This window comes from Marasmius oreades, chromosome 3, assembly GCF_018924745.1.
Source record: "Marasmius oreades isolate 03SP1 chromosome 3, whole genome shotgun sequence".
Classification (NCBI taxonomy): Eukaryota; Fungi; Basidiomycota; class Agaricomycetes; order Agaricales; family Marasmiaceae; genus Marasmius; species Marasmius oreades.
In genome coordinates this window covers 3,616,596-3,633,414 of record NC_057325.1, presented here as the reverse complement: position 1 = coordinate 3,633,414, position 16,819 = coordinate 3,616,596, and the positions used below count along the sequence as shown (strand labels likewise).

The window sequence follows — 16,819 nt, the reverse complement described above, 5'->3', positions numbered from 1 at the left end:
CCTCCTCAACTCGGCAACGTCATGCTAGTTCTATGTGTCTTGTCAGCCTCCACGCCCGAAAATAGAATCGTCCCGTTCTATCTTCTCGTACACAGCCACGGGCGTTGAATCTACGTAGGGGCGCCACAAAAAAATCGACTTGTGAACCTTTCTCTGACGAGTAACAAATACCTACCGAACCCTTGGCCATGGCCAATTGCAACCAAACCTCACGCCCACTGCCATCAATTCATTAGTCCGCCTCTCGTAGTGGGTTTTTGTCATTCGGATGGTCTCGGAAGTTCCGAATAATCGCCAAATCGGGGGTAGTCTGTATGATTCCCGTTTTTTCCTTACAGTAATCATCATGCACTTCCGAATCATCACCGCTGGCCTTCCGACGTGTACGGGGGAGGCAGATAAGTTCGAATTCGAAGCGTTGCGGAAGTTAGGAAGTTAGGAAAAGGTGTCTTTCTTAAAGGGCTTCTTATGAGGGCACTGTCAAAGGCTCTTCCGATCTTCGTTCATCTTTCTTTGTTAGTGAGGGACTTGAGCCTGAGGCAGTAAGAATCAGACTGAGAGGCAGTGGGCGTGAGAACAAGCGGTCCTGGGCTTGTAGTTGTACGTACCCAGACCACCTTTCCACGTTTTTTCTCATCGTTTCAACACAGACTACCCGCCATCATCTGACGAATTGGTCAGATCAAGTCAACCGTCGTTCTCTAGGAGCGGGTGGTGAGTACGTGAATGTGTGTAGGAACAAAGAAGCGGTAACCACTTCTATGTAGCTGAAAACTCAATGAGATCTCACGCCTACAGACCGAGCATGCCAGCTTGCAATTAGTTGTTAATTACCGCACTCTTCTATTTATCTCCCTTTCGAAGACTCGTTCCAGGGTTGTGGAATGCCTCAGTACTCCACGACCCAGCACCTCCCAGCACTCATTTCTTACTTGTCGTTCATGGCGTGAAATCATCTTTGATCTTGACACGGGCTCTTTTTGAGTTCCCCATGTTCGCGCCCTTTTCGCAAAAACCCTTCCTTTCCACCGTAACTTGGTCAAGTAACCTTATTGGAATTGGCTCCGGGAAATTTGGAATAACCGCCAATCAGGGTAGTCTATCCCTGTAACGTTTTTTATGGCCATCCGGTTGTTTTTGTCCCCCGAGTAAGCTCTCTTGAATCCCTTCACATGTTATCTCTTCAAACTCAGTGAATCAAAAGCCATTTGCAACTGGGGCCGTGTACAAGCTGTATCTTCAAATTAGTCGAACAACCACTATTAAGTATAAGGAGGGCAGTGTACCTCATCACATTGACTCTTATACCACGTAATCTGTTGCGCGCAGCGGTATTTACGAAGTGATTTGGGTTACTTCACGACTTGAAAATCAGCCGGGAATGGTCAAGGAACGAACCCTACGCTGACAGACAAAAAGATGGCCGCATAAGTAATAAGGAACGGCCCGACCAGAGATAACATAACAGGAGGGCATTGTCAATGTCAATTGATGATTGAACCTTCGAAGTAACATTGGCATGTGAGGAAGAAGCAGACAGTCCCGAGCAAACGTGAGAGCTGAATTGCAGGTTTGCGAAGTCGACTCTTGGCACTTGCAGCCGAGCATGAGACTCCAAACACAGCGATAAAAATAGGCAGTATCACCACTATCACGCGTCCGCCTTGAGCGACGTGATCCCCAGCAGACCAGATTGCGCTTACAAGACCTGGTCAGGCATTCAAATAAGCGTGAATGTTCGAAAACATGCAAGCCCCGCGTACCAAATGCAAAATGCAAAGTTGCAATTCCAATCGAGAAAAAGGGATAGGAAAGCATGAACATTGTGCAATCGACATGGAAACGGTTAGCATAAAGCACCTGCAGGTCAGAAAATGAGTCGTGGAAGTCTTACTTGGGAAAATGAGGGGAAATACGTACCTTTCGCCCAGATGGTCGAGCTTTTCCTGTGACTAGCATTGACGCAGAGGCCACAACGACACCAAGGAGCAAAGCAAAAGAGGTAGCCGTACCTAAATACGGGCCACGAAGCTTGTAGTTTATTATTTCAGCTCTCGGAGTATCCGTGGTGAGAAATGCCGCGCAGGAAACTAGCAATAGCCCCGCCTAGCGCATAATCGACCATGAGCATCGGTTCCGTGAAAATACAAGACAACCTACGGCAACATTGAAGCTGACCAATCGTTCATAGCGTCTACCTTATCCTCTCTGCCCAAACGCTTTCATCCCCAAGCATGATGGAAGCACAAACAGGTTCTAAGCCGGCATGTCCAAACGATGTGATGCACAAAAGATTAAAAATCGTCATTTTCATTCGCCCGAGAGGTTGAGACGCATTGGGTGCCCTCCAGTGATCTGGTACAGGATGCTTGTTCAATGCTGCTTCTTGCCTGGCTATTTTGGTTTTGATGCTGAGAAGGTCTATACCTGTACTAGGTTAATTGATCTTGGCTCGGTTGGAGGGGAGTATGTAGATCACGGGAATAGTTAGTACTGAAGCGTTTTTATGAGGACCTGTAAGATTTAGCATCTTCGGCGCACCTGTCCAATCTAAACTTTTGAATACCTGCATCCATGTCTTCGACGCATAAGTATAACCATCGCAATTATGCAACGTGGATCCTCCATTCATGTCATTGATACACTCATGGGACGCCATGCTTAGTACCCAACCGACCGACGTACAAGGAACGAGTTTTACCTGTAGAACACGCTGCAGACTGCGAGGTTAATATGATTCCAGGAGTTTATTATAGTAGATAAACCGATAATGTATAGCAATTCTCACCTTCGATTAAAACAGACTAGTGGTTGATTTGGAGAAACATTGGAAGATATGTTACTAATATCGATATAGCTATCGTGCTGCGAGCTTGAAAAGCCAAGCAGGAGGTCCAAGTTGTCGGGATTTCGACTGCTTGAGAGCCTAGGGCGGGCGCCGGCTAGTTTGCAAAGTTCAGTTCTTAGAAAAGATTACCCAAGAAAAGACCGATATACTGTTGCATCTCGTCCCGTTGTTGATCGAGACAGCACTAACCGAGCGAGCACTGAGCAAGAAGCGAGTCGTTGAAAACAATTGCAAGTGGTGGTGGTTGAAGAACACCAGTCTCAGGTGCGCGTCTACCAACGTCACCGTGCGGGGAAATAACCGGCGGCAAACGCCACTCTATTTCCGACTTTCAGTACTTATACAAGGCTCTTGGTACACAGTCAACCGGTCGAGAGCCGCTGTACTGGCTTATGCTACGATAGATTTTGCCGATATACTCAACCATCGTCCGGAGTCCAACTTGCTGTCGTTTTATGGAGAGACCTTTGGGATATAAGAGATATCGAGCACGAAGCTGTAGCAAGCATAGCTATAGCACTGTTGAGAACATATAGGCTTTAGAGACGGCTCTCAACAGCAGTGACGGCGGAAGTGAATGTTATGATACCGCTCTTAATGACTTTACCATCCTCCACAGGACCACAAAGAGAAGGAACAGCAGATTGGGTCGAATTTTGAGGGTCCTAAATCATTGATTCGTCTCGGAGAGGTTTTCTTCGTTGGAATTTCTTTCTGTACAACTGAAGCACCTTTAGAGATGTCGCGGAGAAAGGGAAGAAAGAAAGGAACCAGTGATGAATTTCCAAGAGAATTCAAAGCTCTTCCTGGCCGAAGGTTTGGAGCTAATTGTAATGGAACACTGGGAAAAAACAGAGTTCGAACTCACTCATCTCCCAGTCGCCTTTAACCGAGGATGAAGACACGCTTCCCCGTGAACAATTCGAGATTTTGAAAATTGATTTCGACGCAAGTGATGCCTCTGGCTGATAGTGATAGAATGAAACCGTGTATGCAAGACGTCTGACGGTTCTCGCCGACTCGCCCTAGAATATGTGGGCTACTTTCTTTTACACGGCGGTGCTTCGTCAACTTCACCGTCGGCTTTTCTCTTCCTCCCAAAACTGTCACCCCCATCTACAACATCGACATCCATCGAGTCAATTTCCATCCCACTCGTCTGCTGCCCTTCACGGGAACCCCACCCATTTCCGACCGCCGTGGGAACGGACAGATTGGGATTGACGTATTCACCGTGAAGAATCTCTCGGTCAAGCTGCATCTTGATGTCGTCCTGAGCGTGTAGTGTAGCTGGGGGATGGCGTGGGATTGGGATATGTGGTGAGCTGTCCCGTCCTTTGGCCAAAGTCAGAGATTCTAGGTGAGATTCGGCCCATTTCATCTTCTCTTTCGTGGATGGTGGCGAAGAGGGAATCCTTAGCATTCGATTAAATTCGCTGTAATAGGGCTCGACATTTGAGTAGGCTTCTGGTTGAGCACCGTTGTGGTTGTGATTCATGTTTGGGTAGGCGCCAATAGTGCGCTAATTCCAATCTAAGCGGATGGTCGACCGTGACCGCGACTTAGAGCGTAGACCGCAATCACCACCGATTTATCGTGAGTATCACGTCCTACTACGTGTGTTCAAATCTTTTTCATCGTTGAGGGTTCCTTGTTTAGCTACCAGTGAGTGTCTCTCTTACAATGCGAATTCTTCTAGCATTTGACAGGCTTCCCATTCAGAAACCTAAATACCAAGATTGGCTTGGTTTCTCGCTAGTAGAAGATGACTAGAGAGGAAAATCTAACTCGACAGTCTGCAGAAATCCGCAAGTTCTTTCGCATCACACTTCCCAATAAAGCCGTCGTATCTCAATATTTGAAGGATGCCAACAAGGAACTTGAGGAATACGAGGCAGAGATTAACAGGCTTCAAACCGCGATATACGCGGTTGAAAGTAAACGAGATCGTTTAAAGAGGACGGCGGGTCTCTATAGGTCGTTATTATCACCCATTCACGCCATACCTTCCGAAATTCTCAACTTAATTTTCGCGTTTTTCTGCGAAGAGAACGAACTCAATCGATCACCACTGCCTGCAGCCCTTCGACTAACAATGGTCTGCGGTCGTTGGAGAGATATTGTTGCGTCGACGCCTTCCCTCTGGTCCTCCATTTTCATTGATTTCAATGGTCTTCTTCCCGAAGACCTTTACGTCCTGAATCTGCTGACCGAGCGCTTCCTTAAACAATCGCAACCGGCTCCTTTGCGACTGAAACTGCACCTCTCAGAAGAAGATATCCTTGCACAGGCTCTTCCCTCCTTAAATGCTCTTGTTCAGAACAGTCATCGGTGGGAAACGCTAGACCTCTCTATAGCCCGCCACGTCTTCCCGTTCACTCTCTTCGACCGAATCTGTGGTCGAATTCCGGCGCTCAGGTCTCTGCATTTGCACGAACCGGGAGACGGAGGTACAGATGACTGGAATGGTTATCCTCCTCTCAACTGTTTCAATAGCTGCCCCTCGTTGCAATACCTCAATATCAACCCTTCACTATTTCCTCCCACCAAACTGCCCTTCCCCTGGGATCAGATCAAAACGTTACGGCTCGAACTCGCCTATAGTGAGAGCGCTTTACCAATCCTTTCCCTTTGTCACGGAGTAGAGCATCTGGACGTGTCTGAGGTGGGCGGAGGGGACATTGAGCCGTACTCCGACCACATTATCTCTGATAGCATCAAGTCCATAAGTATCACCAAAGCGACGACCCAGCTCGACGTGGATGACATCTTCAAGTACACAACCCTCAAGCATGTGTTATCCTTGGAGATAAGGGGATCCCATCAACCTACTGGAGAGTGGCTAAGATGGGACGAGACCATGCTTCACGATTTCCTGCTTCGCTCATCATGCAGTATCACCGAATTAACTCTACACTCACTACCAATTATCGACACACAGACACTCTCCCTCCTTCACATGATGCCTTCACTCCGATATCTTTGCCTTGGAGAAATTCCTCATCCCACAAACAGGAGGAACAGAATCATAACCAGAAGATTCTTGGATGGCCTTGCTGTCAATGCTTCCCTCAGCTCACCTTCCTCCATCCCATTCCTACCTCATCTTACCAAGCTAAAGTTCATCCTCCATGCGGCCGGTATCAGCTCGAGATCTCTACTACAGATGTTGTCATCCCGATGGATCCCTGATCCAAAACACGCCGCAGAGCTTGGAGTGGAGTGCTTGCGTTCCGCTTCTATTGTTGTTCTTACGACCGCAGATACTAAACCCCTGGAGCGTCTGCAGTGTTTTGGCCATGCAGGAATGAATTTGACGATAATATACGGGAGCGCCTCAGACCTTTACCCGATGACTGATGAGTCGGGTCCGTCGGACTCCGAAGCTAAAGATGGAGAAAACGAATGAGAGGGAGGGGGTCCGGTCTTGACCCTTCCGAGCAATCATTAATCATCTCCCACCACGCTGCTGTCGTTAACCTTCTTTTACTTTTACTTTCGACTGGGGATGAGACGTCAAGTCTAGGCTCATCCTACATCACCAACTTATACCATATACTATGCTCGCTGACATTCTTAAGTAATGGTTGATATTTCTTTGTGGCGCCGATTCTCATAAAATGCCCCTTGCATGCTGTCTGGAGCTTTGAGCTTTCTATAATACTTAGAAAGAAAGAGTTTGACGCCGCAGCTGGATATCGGTTGGCAAACCTCCATCTCATCATCGAACCTGGTGTGACGGTGGCGCCAAATCCTCTTTAATCCCCGACTACCACCATGCGAAGTAAAATCACGGATGCAAACATCGTCGTACATTAGCAGAACAATTATGTCTTCAGCAAGTAGGTCTCAAAAAGCAAAGCCCGCAGTCCGATGAACTCAGCGGATGAGATGCAAATGAGCGTGTACCTATACGGGCCTTTAGTTACTCGGTCTTCAGGCGGTGTTCAATGGTGGTGAGAACGGCTGAAACATAAAGACCGCAAGCCAGGAATTGGGAAGGGATGATCTAAAGACTCAATGTAAGTTTTCCCTTGCCTCACTCAATTTGATTCGTCAACCTTTTCCAGACTCAGAACCTGTCCATTCCCGGCCTCGGATTCTTATGTCTATCAGAGAAGAAAGGTTGTATTGAAGTTGTGTAAAGTGAAGTCGAACCAAGCGGATGAGCGTGTATATGCGGGAACAAGAGCCACATTACTCCTCCCCGAGTCCAACGCACGGCTTCCACAATGTGAGAATCGTCGTCTCAGCGAATTACGCTCAACTTCAAGGATTATGGTAGCAGCCTCCTCATTTACTATTGTCGAACTCGGTTACACCTAATCAAGGTGTTTCGATTCGACTGAAAAATGGGATAAATTCTGGGGACTAGGTATACTGCTGCGCCTACCAGTATGCGAACTCCTGTGGTTCACTCCAGGTTACCATTTTGCGCTTATTGTTCCTATAGAAACAGGTAGAGAGTGGCGTCCGGCTCGCCACCCCGCCCTCGTACCTCTAGCCGACGAAACGTTGTCAGGAAGAGAACAACTAAGGCTGTGAGAGATGGTAATGAGTCGTTTCATTGTCAACTATGCATGTCGTTGTTGCCTTCGCTGATGGTTCCCTAAGAACAGGCGCTTCCAGCTGTGACAAACGGAAACAGAGGGGAGACTTTCGTTGATCAAAGTGCACTCGAGAATATCAACATGAGGCTGGTACGATTACAAAACTTTGGCCTAAGAAAGAGGCCACTGCTACTTGTGCTCAACAGTGAAATTGAATCAGGAGAGTCTTGCCACGGGTGAAAAGTGTTCCCTTGTACATGATTCTTGGGTAGATCCTTCAAGATCTCTTCCTTTGTCTTTCCCGTCTCAGTACCAGAGAGGGTTCGCATTACCCATCTCCAGCTGACCATGGCAATGAAACAGGCTATTACCATCGTTAGTTTTCTTTCCGCCCACATTCAGATCAATTTCAAAGATCCATTTCTAGAAGGCTTTCTCTCAGTACTTCTTGTCGTTTGTGGATTCTCTCGACCGAATGTGAATGTACGTCGAGATGTTGCTTGCACACTTGCGAAATGGTGTTCGCTGTTCAACCGAAACGGCAATCCGGCATCCAGCGTTTTTTTTTTGAACCAGGTTGAACCACGTACAGCTTGTATGAACACTTGAATATTTTTGCGATTGTTTCACGTCAAATAATCCATAGTAACATACAGTTGCGTCTACGTGGTCATAATTGATCTCGACTCGTCGTTACCCCTGCCCTAGACAATATTAATAGTCTTACACATGTCAAAATATTTGAGGACTGGAGTGAACCTGAGTGCGTGCGTTTCGCCGCAAGGTAAATTTTTACTGCCACCCAACCGAAGCTATTCCTCATATAGACGTTAGGCAGCCTTCGACCATCACGTTCCTCCGATTTCAGGCAACAGTTCAAATGTATACGCTTCGGAGATGGGGAATGACGAGGGCGGTTTGATAGTGAGATAAGATGTGCATACATATTTCTATGTATTGCAAGCGGGAAGGTTCAAGGTACGCATCAACTTCAAGCTCATTAAGTCAGGGCAATGACAGAATTGTTTCTTTTCGCGTTACTTACAGCTTCCATACCATCCGCCCACTTGCCATGCTCTGCAAGTTATCTGTTACCTGGAACCGGAATCATGATCTCGTCAAAATCAAACGGCTGCGAGCTGCTTTCCCATCGAAGCTGTGCCAAAAGTGACATAAATTCCACCCGCAAGTATATATAGGCACTCGTCGATTTCTACTCCACGACCTTCACAACATGAGAAAACGTGCCTTCCAACAAGTCTTGCTGGCGACGCTTGTAGCAGGATCGTCTCTCTCCGGTCGACAAACGAATGCACCTATCATCGACCTCGGTTACTCTCAATATCAAGGTGTTTTCGATGCAAATAATAATGTGACAAACTTCCTTGGGTTACGGTATGCAGCTGCGCCTACCGGTAAGCGATTTACTCACTCCCTGGTCAACTCCCACTCAACCTTTTCTAGGCGAAAATCGATGGAGGGCACCTCAAGCACCTCAAAACACGAGTGGTGTTCAGCTTGCCAATGCCAATCCGCGGCCATGCTTTTCAGCTCCAACTGGTGCTGCTCCCTCAAATCCCTTCTTGAAGAACAATAAACGTCAAACAATAGCTAAGGGCGAGGATTGCTTGTTTTTGAAGTGAATGCTCCTACGTTTGTCGGGGCGCAAACCAGATTCCAACCGCTTTTTTGTTTCAACCAGTATCGCGTTTCCAGGTTCGACAGTTCCATCGGAAGGTTTACCTACGGTTATATGGATCCATGGTGGGGGGTAGGTCTTGAATTGCGATTGTCTTACCGAAACAAATACTGAAGGAGAGATAGGTATATTGCTGGAAGCATATCATCGTTTCAACTAGCGGATCTCGTCCGAGAATCTAATCAGGGAGTGGTTGTTGTCGCTATTCAGTATCGATTGGGTCTCTTCGGTACAAATGGTTTCAGTATACCTTTCATTCCTGCGCTCATCCAGTTTCTGCAGGCTTTCTTTCCGGGAACAAGGTCAAGGAGAACGGTGATCTCAATGCCGGGTTGCGTTCGTACCTTACTTTCATTATCAGCGGGAAACACTGACCGTCACATTGATTAGTCGATCAAAACTTCGCTTTTCGCTGGGTTCGTGAGCATGTACGTGTTCCTAGCCACACCATATATGGACAGGTTTTCACGATCCTTCCTTTCTTAGATCTCGAAATTCGGGGGTGACCCGAACAAAGTCACAATCTGGGGCGAGTCTGCAGGTACGTGTCTCACGTTCCACTTTTGCTCTCTTATTCAATTATTGCACACAAAGGAGCGGGAGCCGTTTTACAGCACATTATCGCCGAAGATGGGAAAACTAACCCACAGCTATTTAGAGGTGCCATTACGAGTTCCACCTTCTTGCCTTCACAGTATATGTTCAATGACCCACTTCCTGAGGTGCGTTAGTACTATGTTATTTCTGCGCTTCTAAAGAACACCACCTAGGCGTTATACAGCGAAGCAGTTTCGCAGACAAAGTAGGGCAGAAATCTCCCACCCGTGGATCTAATACTGACAACATGAATGTGTATAGCTGTTCTCAATCCTCCGACACAATGGCGTGCCTGAGAGCTGCGGACGCTCAAGTTCTCCAAAAGGCGAACGAGGACATCAACGTTGCTGGGTTCTTTGGCACGTTCCCCTTCGTACCTGTGGTCGATGGAACGTTCATCAAGCAGAGAGCAACCAAGGTTCTGAAACAGGGAACAGTGAACGGGGTGGGTGTTGCCTTCCATTTATTCGTTAAGTACATGTTTCTCAATCTTCTCTGATTATTTATAGCAAGCGCTCCTGGCTGTGTCGAATGCAAACGAAGGTCAAGTCTTTGTGAATCAAAGTGCACCTGCCAATGTCAGGGACTTTGTGGGTCAACTCTTCCCAACCTTAGGACCTCAGCAAGAACTTGCTGTCACTCGGCAGTATAACGGACTGGGGTCACAATTGAACCAAGAGAACCTCGTCATGGGTGAATGTAAGCCTAAGTATTCCTTTTGAAGGCACTCGGCTAGTACTGACTGGCCATTGCCAGCGATCTTTGTATGCCCGACATACTTCCTCCTGAATGCATTCCGAAGCCGATCGTTCAAGGTAGGTTTTTTTATCCTCCCTTATCTTTCCGCTGATGCTCATTCGTTCGTGACTGACAGGGAGTATTCGCGATAGATCCAGCTCTTCATGGCCAGGACGTAAACTACTACCTCCCTTTGTCAGTGTTCTTCTCTTATCGTAACATTCACGTCATTTGATGTTCAAATCACTGTCAGCGGTCGCCCACCCCCTTTCAATAATACCGATTTCGTGAAAGCTTTCTCTCAATCCTTCCTGTCATTCGTGATATCTCTCGACCCGAACGTGAAATTTGATTCCTCAAACATTACGCCGCATTGGAAGTTATACAATGAGGGAGAAACGGAGATGGTTTTTAACCGGACTGGTGACGCTCCGGATGTTCATACGGTGACAACGGATTGTGAATTTCGAAAGAGATGCAGGTGTGTCTTTCCCTGATTTGACATTGTTTACTTGTTGAACTAATGACTCGTCTACAGTTTCTGGGAGAGTCTGAGTACTTTGACTGCTCAATAAGACGCTGTCAAAACGTTTAGTCCGACTGTAGATATCATTGACATTAATAAGGACTTGACCGTGACTTTTTTGCACATACTAATGACTGGAGTATTCTAAAACAAGTTGTCGTAATTATGGTTAGTTACAGGTTTACGAAACATTTAACTTGAACTCTTTCCGGATTAGCAGGTCGGAGAAAGAATGTTGTGGATTAAACCAGGAAGGATGGGTTCTAAATTTCCGCGTCAAGCAGTCCTGAAATGCATCCCCTCTAACGCGATCTCTGCAGGATCTCCAGAGTCGAACGGTAACACACGCTAAAGATGAGGTACGCAGTCCCAGTCCAGCGGCGATACCTTGCGCAAAATTTCCGCAGGCTCATTTTCCATCATTGGTGGTGGGCTGGAGGCAAGTCCGAACAGTAGATGACATGCACTGTCGTCGCCGGCAAAAAAAAAAGAAACAAAAAAAAAGTAAAAGCTCCTCAACTACAGATAAGTAATGGACAGTCGCATCCCCGCATCTCCGAAGCAGTGCAAATCGTCGAATGATCTTTCTTCTGGGTGCTCTTTACTCTTGAAAACCACAATCTCAACGGATTGCAAACACTCTACGTCGACGCAGAAATTCGATGGGAAGCATCGTGATGACAACAGCTTCACAAGAGAATGTGAATTGATGTCATCCTTGTGTATCTTCAACTTCAACTCGTTGAGTTTGGGTAAGATAGGAGTAGCAGAGGCCGAAGTCAGCGAAGCATTGACGGCGATGTCGTTGAGGAAGGCGTCAGTAATGGTAAGATTTCCTTTCTTATCAGAAAATTCCTCAATACAAAGAGACTTGAGTGTGGGGACCATCTGCAGCACGGACAGCGCCTGTCGATCAGTGAAAGGGATATGCAGGCGCAAGGACGTCAAGCTACAGCTCGACCGAAGGAAAAAGTCACGCATATGGCTCCCATCCCACGTTAGCCGGATGGCGGGATCTGACTGTTCTATAGCTATGTCGAGGGAGGTTAACCCTTTGAGGGTTGCATGTCGTAAAATGTCATCTAGGTCGTCTTGTGCTTCTCCGACGACGGTCAAGAACTTGATGCTATTTGTCACAATGTGCCCTGAGTAGCCTTCTCCGCCGTCTGACACACCCCCGACGTCGGTCAACTTCAGGTGTTCGACCTCTCGACAAAGTGCTAGGATAGGAAATGCATCGCCACTGAAAGCAGTATGAATATGTAGCTTTTTAATGTGGTTCCAAGGAAGGTGGGGTGACCCGTCCTCGTCCTCCGACTCAAGTGGGACTCGTTGTAGTTTGAGTGATCGAAGGGAGGGGCAAGTGTCGAAAAGTTGCGAAGCAGTGAAAAGTTCCTGTCCACTACCAATGAAGTTCAGGCAGAGGTATTTCAAAGCAGGAAGGCAACCACGAATTGGTGCGAAGGCGTCTACCGGAAGAAACTGGTTATAAATCAGATGCAGACGGTCCCAACGTTCACAATTTCGAACCATAGCATCCAAGGCGGGTCGTACCGGAACCAAGTCATCCACTGTGACGAAGGGGAACTTGAGTGAGAGGTATAGTGGAGATGATTTAGAGAATTGCATGAACTGCTCCGTCAAGGGCTCCAGGCGATGAGTTTGAGCCGACCAGGCGTCAAACTCGATGGAAATGGAGGACCATAGACTAGGTGTCGATTGAACAACATCCCGCCACCGACCGCAAACCATGGAAAGGTGAACAACTGGGGGAAGAAAAGATGGGGACAATACATTCTTCTCACAACAAAATGCAAAGATCGTCGAGAGGATCTCTAACGGCATAGCGTGAATAGGTGACAAAAGAGACTCGAAAAGGTCTGCTGTTGTCTTCAGCTGCTCTCGTTTGTTTTGAAGGGCATAGATCTCGGCTTGAAGCCTGTTCAGTTCCACCTCGACATCTGTGAGGAATTGCGAGACGATGGCCTTGTTTGCAACTGTGCTTCGAAAAAACCTGCGTATTTGTGACGAGCGACGAGCGAGTTCTTCGTCCCGAGAGCTTGCGTTGAGAACCATGGTAGATATATTGCACTAAGTCAGATGAAGGCTGTAGATTTTACCATCTTTTGGTACTGAATGACGCACCCAAAAACTCGCGCTTCAAGTTGCAAGCTAGAAAGGTATTAGGAGGTATTACGTACGAAGTCGAATCTTTCTTCCCACGGTGCCAAGTCATTCAACGTCCTTTAAATTTCGCCCGCAAACGCCTTCAAGCCCAAAGGCCATGCTGTACGTATAGCTTATGCCTGCTCAATACGTTGGATTTGAACTGGCCACTTTCTCTCCGATAAGCCTGCCGATTCAGAAGTTACAACCAGGGATAACAATTTGGTAACTAATATATAACACCCACATCCACGGTACGTTTACTTGTTTTCGGGCTCGGGGACGTTCTCGGGCTTTGGAGACTTTATCTATTCCATATAAAAAGGCTGAACGCTGAGAGTACCTCCATCATTTGTTTCGAGTCCGTCGATGCCTCCTTACAACTCCCTTTTCGCTCTCTGCGTCGTCTCCTTTGCCCTCGCCAGCCCCCTCGCTGCACGTGCCCAGTGCTTCCCCAAATTTGAAGGAAAAGCCGTCAACATCACGGGAGAATTCCGTGTGATGCGCAGTGTTGAATAGAGTGTAAGAACGGAGAAACGTCGGAGTCCGTCAGAGCTCCGGAGTGCGAGAGAGTGGCTAAAAGGAATGTATAACCTCAGTGGTGGTTTGACACTACGATAATAGGGAATACATAAAAGGAATGTATACTATAGAAGGTAATATGAGTACTTCTGAATAAGGGAAAATAACAGAAGACTTACACCTCAGTGGTGGTTTGACACTGAGGTGTGAGTGTATGTATTTAGTAACTATATACTCTAACGGAGATTAAAGGCACGTGTAATTTTGACGTACAACACTCCCCCTCAAAATGAACACTAATCAAAAGTAAGTCCGAGCATGGATGTGAAGCGTACGAATTTAGCCCGAGACAGGGACTTCGTAAATGTATCTGCAATCATTAAGTCGGTCGGAACATAAGATAAAGAAATTTGTCCTTGTGAAACTGTTTGTCGGATCCAGTGGAAATGGACGTCTATGTGCTTTGTGCGTGCATGAAATGTAGAGTCCTTTGATAAACGAATAGCACCTTGATTATCGCAGTATAAGTCCATTGCGTCGGATCCGCTGTCGGCGTTCAGTAAAATCGGTCTTAGCTCAGATAACAACTTGTTGAGCCAAATTGCTTCTTTGCCGGCGTGAGTTAACGTGACGTATTCGGATTCCGTGCTGGAAAGCGTAACGATAGGTTGCTTTTTCGTACTCCAGGAGACCGCTCTGGATCCGATAAAAAATGCGAATCCTGAGATTGAATGGCGGTGCGTGTGCGACGCCCAATCGGCATCCGAGTATCCGGACAGGTATAATTTGTCTCCTCCGAGTTCGAGCTTAACGTCCCGAGTTCCTTTCAAATAACGGTATCGCGGATATAATCTACTAGTACCTAAATAAACGCATTTTTAACATTTTTATATATAATATAATCAAAATGGGAACATAATATGAGGATTAGAGCAAGCCCAAGCTGCTAGTCAAAGCACGGGTCTATTTGCGGGTTATCCGAAGTACAGAAAGTACGAAACACCCTATAGATGAGAGTCTTCGACGTTCCGAAACCTGTAGGAACTGATGAAGCAGCCTTTAAAAACCTTCGTTCATTTGGATAGGCCTCGTCTCACTCGCAATTACCTGTAGCAAACATGGGGACACTTGATTTTACTATCAATTTATTGATTTCTTCGATATTGGTTGAAAAGACGGAAACAACTCTTAGAAGTACATCTGGAAGTAACAATCGGACGGATGTAACTATCTAAAGTCCACTTTGGACTTAAGGAACAGAAACAATGCCGGTGGCTGTAACTTACAGCTGGAAACAAGAAAAGGGGCGGATGTCGACGATGTCCGGTCAGAAAGGACATTCTACCAGGAAAGAACCATAGGAACGATCCCTGGAATGTAGATCGAGCAGTTTTGGACTATTCCAGATCGGATAGAACAAGAGAGAACAAGGGAGCACATGGGGACTCGCCTTGGAAACAAAAAGGGGTCAGGATGTATCCACATGCAAATGTCAAAGATATCCGACTCGGAACAGGAATAAAGAAAATATGAGGAAAAGGAATAAGGAATACTATATTCTGGACAGTTTTATATCTAATTGACATGTACTATACCTGATTAAGGGTACTTTGGTATCTCTGAAAGGGATTTCTCTATATTTTCGACTTTTTACCATATCTTCGACGTTTGATTATTATTTATTCGAAAAAGCGTATATAAGGGAGGATGGTAGCAGCAGTATTTTCCAGAGTAACCTACGACAGAAGCCTAAGTGCTTTCACTAGGGGACTCTGGCTCATACTTTGCCCCACTTCTTCGAAGTTGGTGTTTGTATTTGGAAAAGATTGGATTTGAACTTTGAATTTGATTTGAATTTGTTGCCACTTTGGTACTTGGAAACTTTGAACTTGTAGAGTCACTTTGACTCGAATTTGAATTGAATTTGATAGTTCTATTTGAACTTAGAAAGAATTGAACACCTCCTCGAAGTAGTGAACTTCGTAGAAAGCCTTTGTCATTTTGACTTGTGAACACAGAATTTGAATTTGTTTTGAACCATATAAAGCCCCACCCTTGAAGTCTTATCTTAGAGTTCTCAGTGAACCTTGCTGAGAGCGTCCATTGATACCGACCTCCACAAATCAACTACGCTAATTGCTAGTGTTGGGTTTGGTTTTGCGCACTTTGTGCTTGGAGTGTGTTTTGCTGCACCTAGTAGTAGTTTTTAGTGCCGTTAACGGAATACACGTTTAACGGCGTTTAGGTGAGTTGTTCAGGGAGATTCAAGAAATTGAGAAAGGGTATTAACGGCGAATGTGATATCCGGGCGAGTCATGATACTTGCATACATCAGTGAGCCAATTGCTTCACGATAAAGGGATTTTTCGTCGGAGTTTAATGGATGCGGTGATACGGCAGGAGATTCGAGACTAAGATCAATTCCGGGTTCCATCGGAGTATCCGCGGTCCAAGCGTCCTGTAGATCCATACGCGTTACAATTTGGTCAATGTACGCATGTTGGTCCAGGTAGATTTTTCGGGTTTCTCGGTTCCGGGATGAGCTCATTCCTAGAAACCAATTAAACGCACCAAGGTCAACGAGTTCAAAGTGCTCGCCGACTTGTTTCTTTGCAAGTGCATTAGTTTCTTTGGAGTCCGCGATGAAAACGAAGTCATCTGTAGCGCTGGCTATAATGCTCCAAACTGTACCATCAAATTTGTAGTAAATGGCTTCATCCGCATGACATTTGGTGTAGTGCATGGTTCTGCAAATTTTCTCCTCCTTCGCTTGGGTCCACTCGTGTGCTCCCTGCTTTGTACCATATAAGGATTTCTTAAGTCGGCATACTATTCGCTTTCCGTGAAGGTGGGTTGGAATGGATTTAAATTCGGAGTAGTACGGAGGAAGTTCCATGTAGATTTTCTGGTCCGGTGGCAGTGTACCATAGAGATAGGCGTTTTTGACATCTCCGTGGTCAATTTCGGCTCTGAGACTTGCGGCGACTGCAAGGAGTGTACGGATCGTCGCCGGACGCACCGTCGGAGCGAACGTATCCGTGTAGTCTACGCCAAATTTCTGCGTAAAACCCTTTGCAACTGCTCTCACCTTGTACTTGGCAACTTTTCCTTCGGAATCCCGTTTTCTCCGGAGGACGCATCTAGATCTGACGAGATTGACACCTTTGGGTAGC

The 16,819-nt window shown here is 46.4% G+C and overlaps 5 protein-coding genes across 5 annotated transcripts; 2 read left to right on the top strand and 3 right to left on the bottom strand.

Moving 5' to 3' along the window:
- Positions 1–1,484: 1,484 nt before the first annotated feature.
- Positions 1,485–3,089, bottom strand: E1B28_006559 (uncharacterized protein; the record flags this gene model as incomplete). Its single annotated transcript, XM_043151244.1, has 7 exons — positions 2,998–3,089; positions 2,789–2,942; positions 2,702–2,713; positions 2,161–2,644; positions 1,921–2,106; positions 1,764–1,860; positions 1,485–1,708 (listed from the first exon to the last, which is right to left on the bottom strand). The coding sequence occupies exons 5-7, from the start codon at positions 1,957–1,959 to the stop codon at positions 1,485–1,487; spliced, it is 360 nt and encodes a 119-aa protein (XP_043012337.1). The 5' UTR covers positions 1,960–2,106; positions 2,161–2,644; positions 2,702–2,713; positions 2,789–2,942; positions 2,998–3,089.
- Positions 3,090–3,759: 670 nt separating this feature from the next.
- On the bottom strand, positions 3,760–4,407 carry E1B28_006558 (uncharacterized protein). Its single transcript, XM_043151243.1, has one exon. It carries the CDS (start codon positions 4,344–4,346, stop codon positions 3,888–3,890), a length of 459 nt encoding a protein of 152 aa, XP_043012336.1. The 5' UTR covers positions 4,347–4,407; the 3' UTR covers positions 3,760–3,887.
- Positions 4,395–6,486, top strand: E1B28_006557 (uncharacterized protein). Its single transcript, XM_043151242.1, has 3 exons — positions 4,395–4,444; positions 4,508–4,513; positions 4,571–6,486. The coding sequence occupies exon 3, from the start codon at positions 4,614–4,616 to the stop codon at positions 6,255–6,257; it is 1,644 nt and encodes a 547-aa protein (XP_043012335.1). The 5' UTR covers positions 4,395–4,444; positions 4,508–4,513; positions 4,571–4,613; the 3' UTR covers positions 6,258–6,486.
- A 1,679-nt stretch (positions 6,487–8,165) lies between these two features.
- On the top strand, positions 8,166–11,546 carry E1B28_006556 (uncharacterized protein). The gene is made up of 16 exons (XM_043151241.1): positions 8,166–8,376; positions 8,446–8,813; positions 8,863–9,037; positions 9,101–9,169; positions 9,223–9,326; positions 9,380–9,433; positions 9,488–9,525; positions 9,584–9,638; positions 9,692–9,819; positions 9,868–9,899; positions 9,956–10,139; positions 10,204–10,393; positions 10,451–10,509; positions 10,569–10,627; positions 10,686–10,913; positions 10,971–11,546. The coding sequence occupies exons 2-16, from the start codon at positions 8,633–8,635 to the stop codon at positions 11,005–11,007; spliced, it is 1,593 nt and encodes a 530-aa protein (XP_043012334.1). The 5' UTR covers positions 8,166–8,376; positions 8,446–8,632; the 3' UTR covers positions 11,008–11,546.
- On the bottom strand, positions 11,478–13,130 carry E1B28_006555 (uncharacterized protein; the record flags this gene model as incomplete). The annotated part of the gene is made up of 2 exons (XM_043151240.1): positions 13,104–13,130; positions 11,478–13,049 (listed from the first exon to the last, which is right to left on the bottom strand). The coding sequence occupies exon 2, from the start codon at positions 13,032–13,034 to the stop codon at positions 11,478–11,480; it is 1,557 nt and encodes a 518-aa protein (XP_043012333.1). The 5' UTR covers positions 13,035–13,049; positions 13,104–13,130.
- Between the last annotated feature and the right edge of the window lie 3,689 nt (positions 13,131–16,819).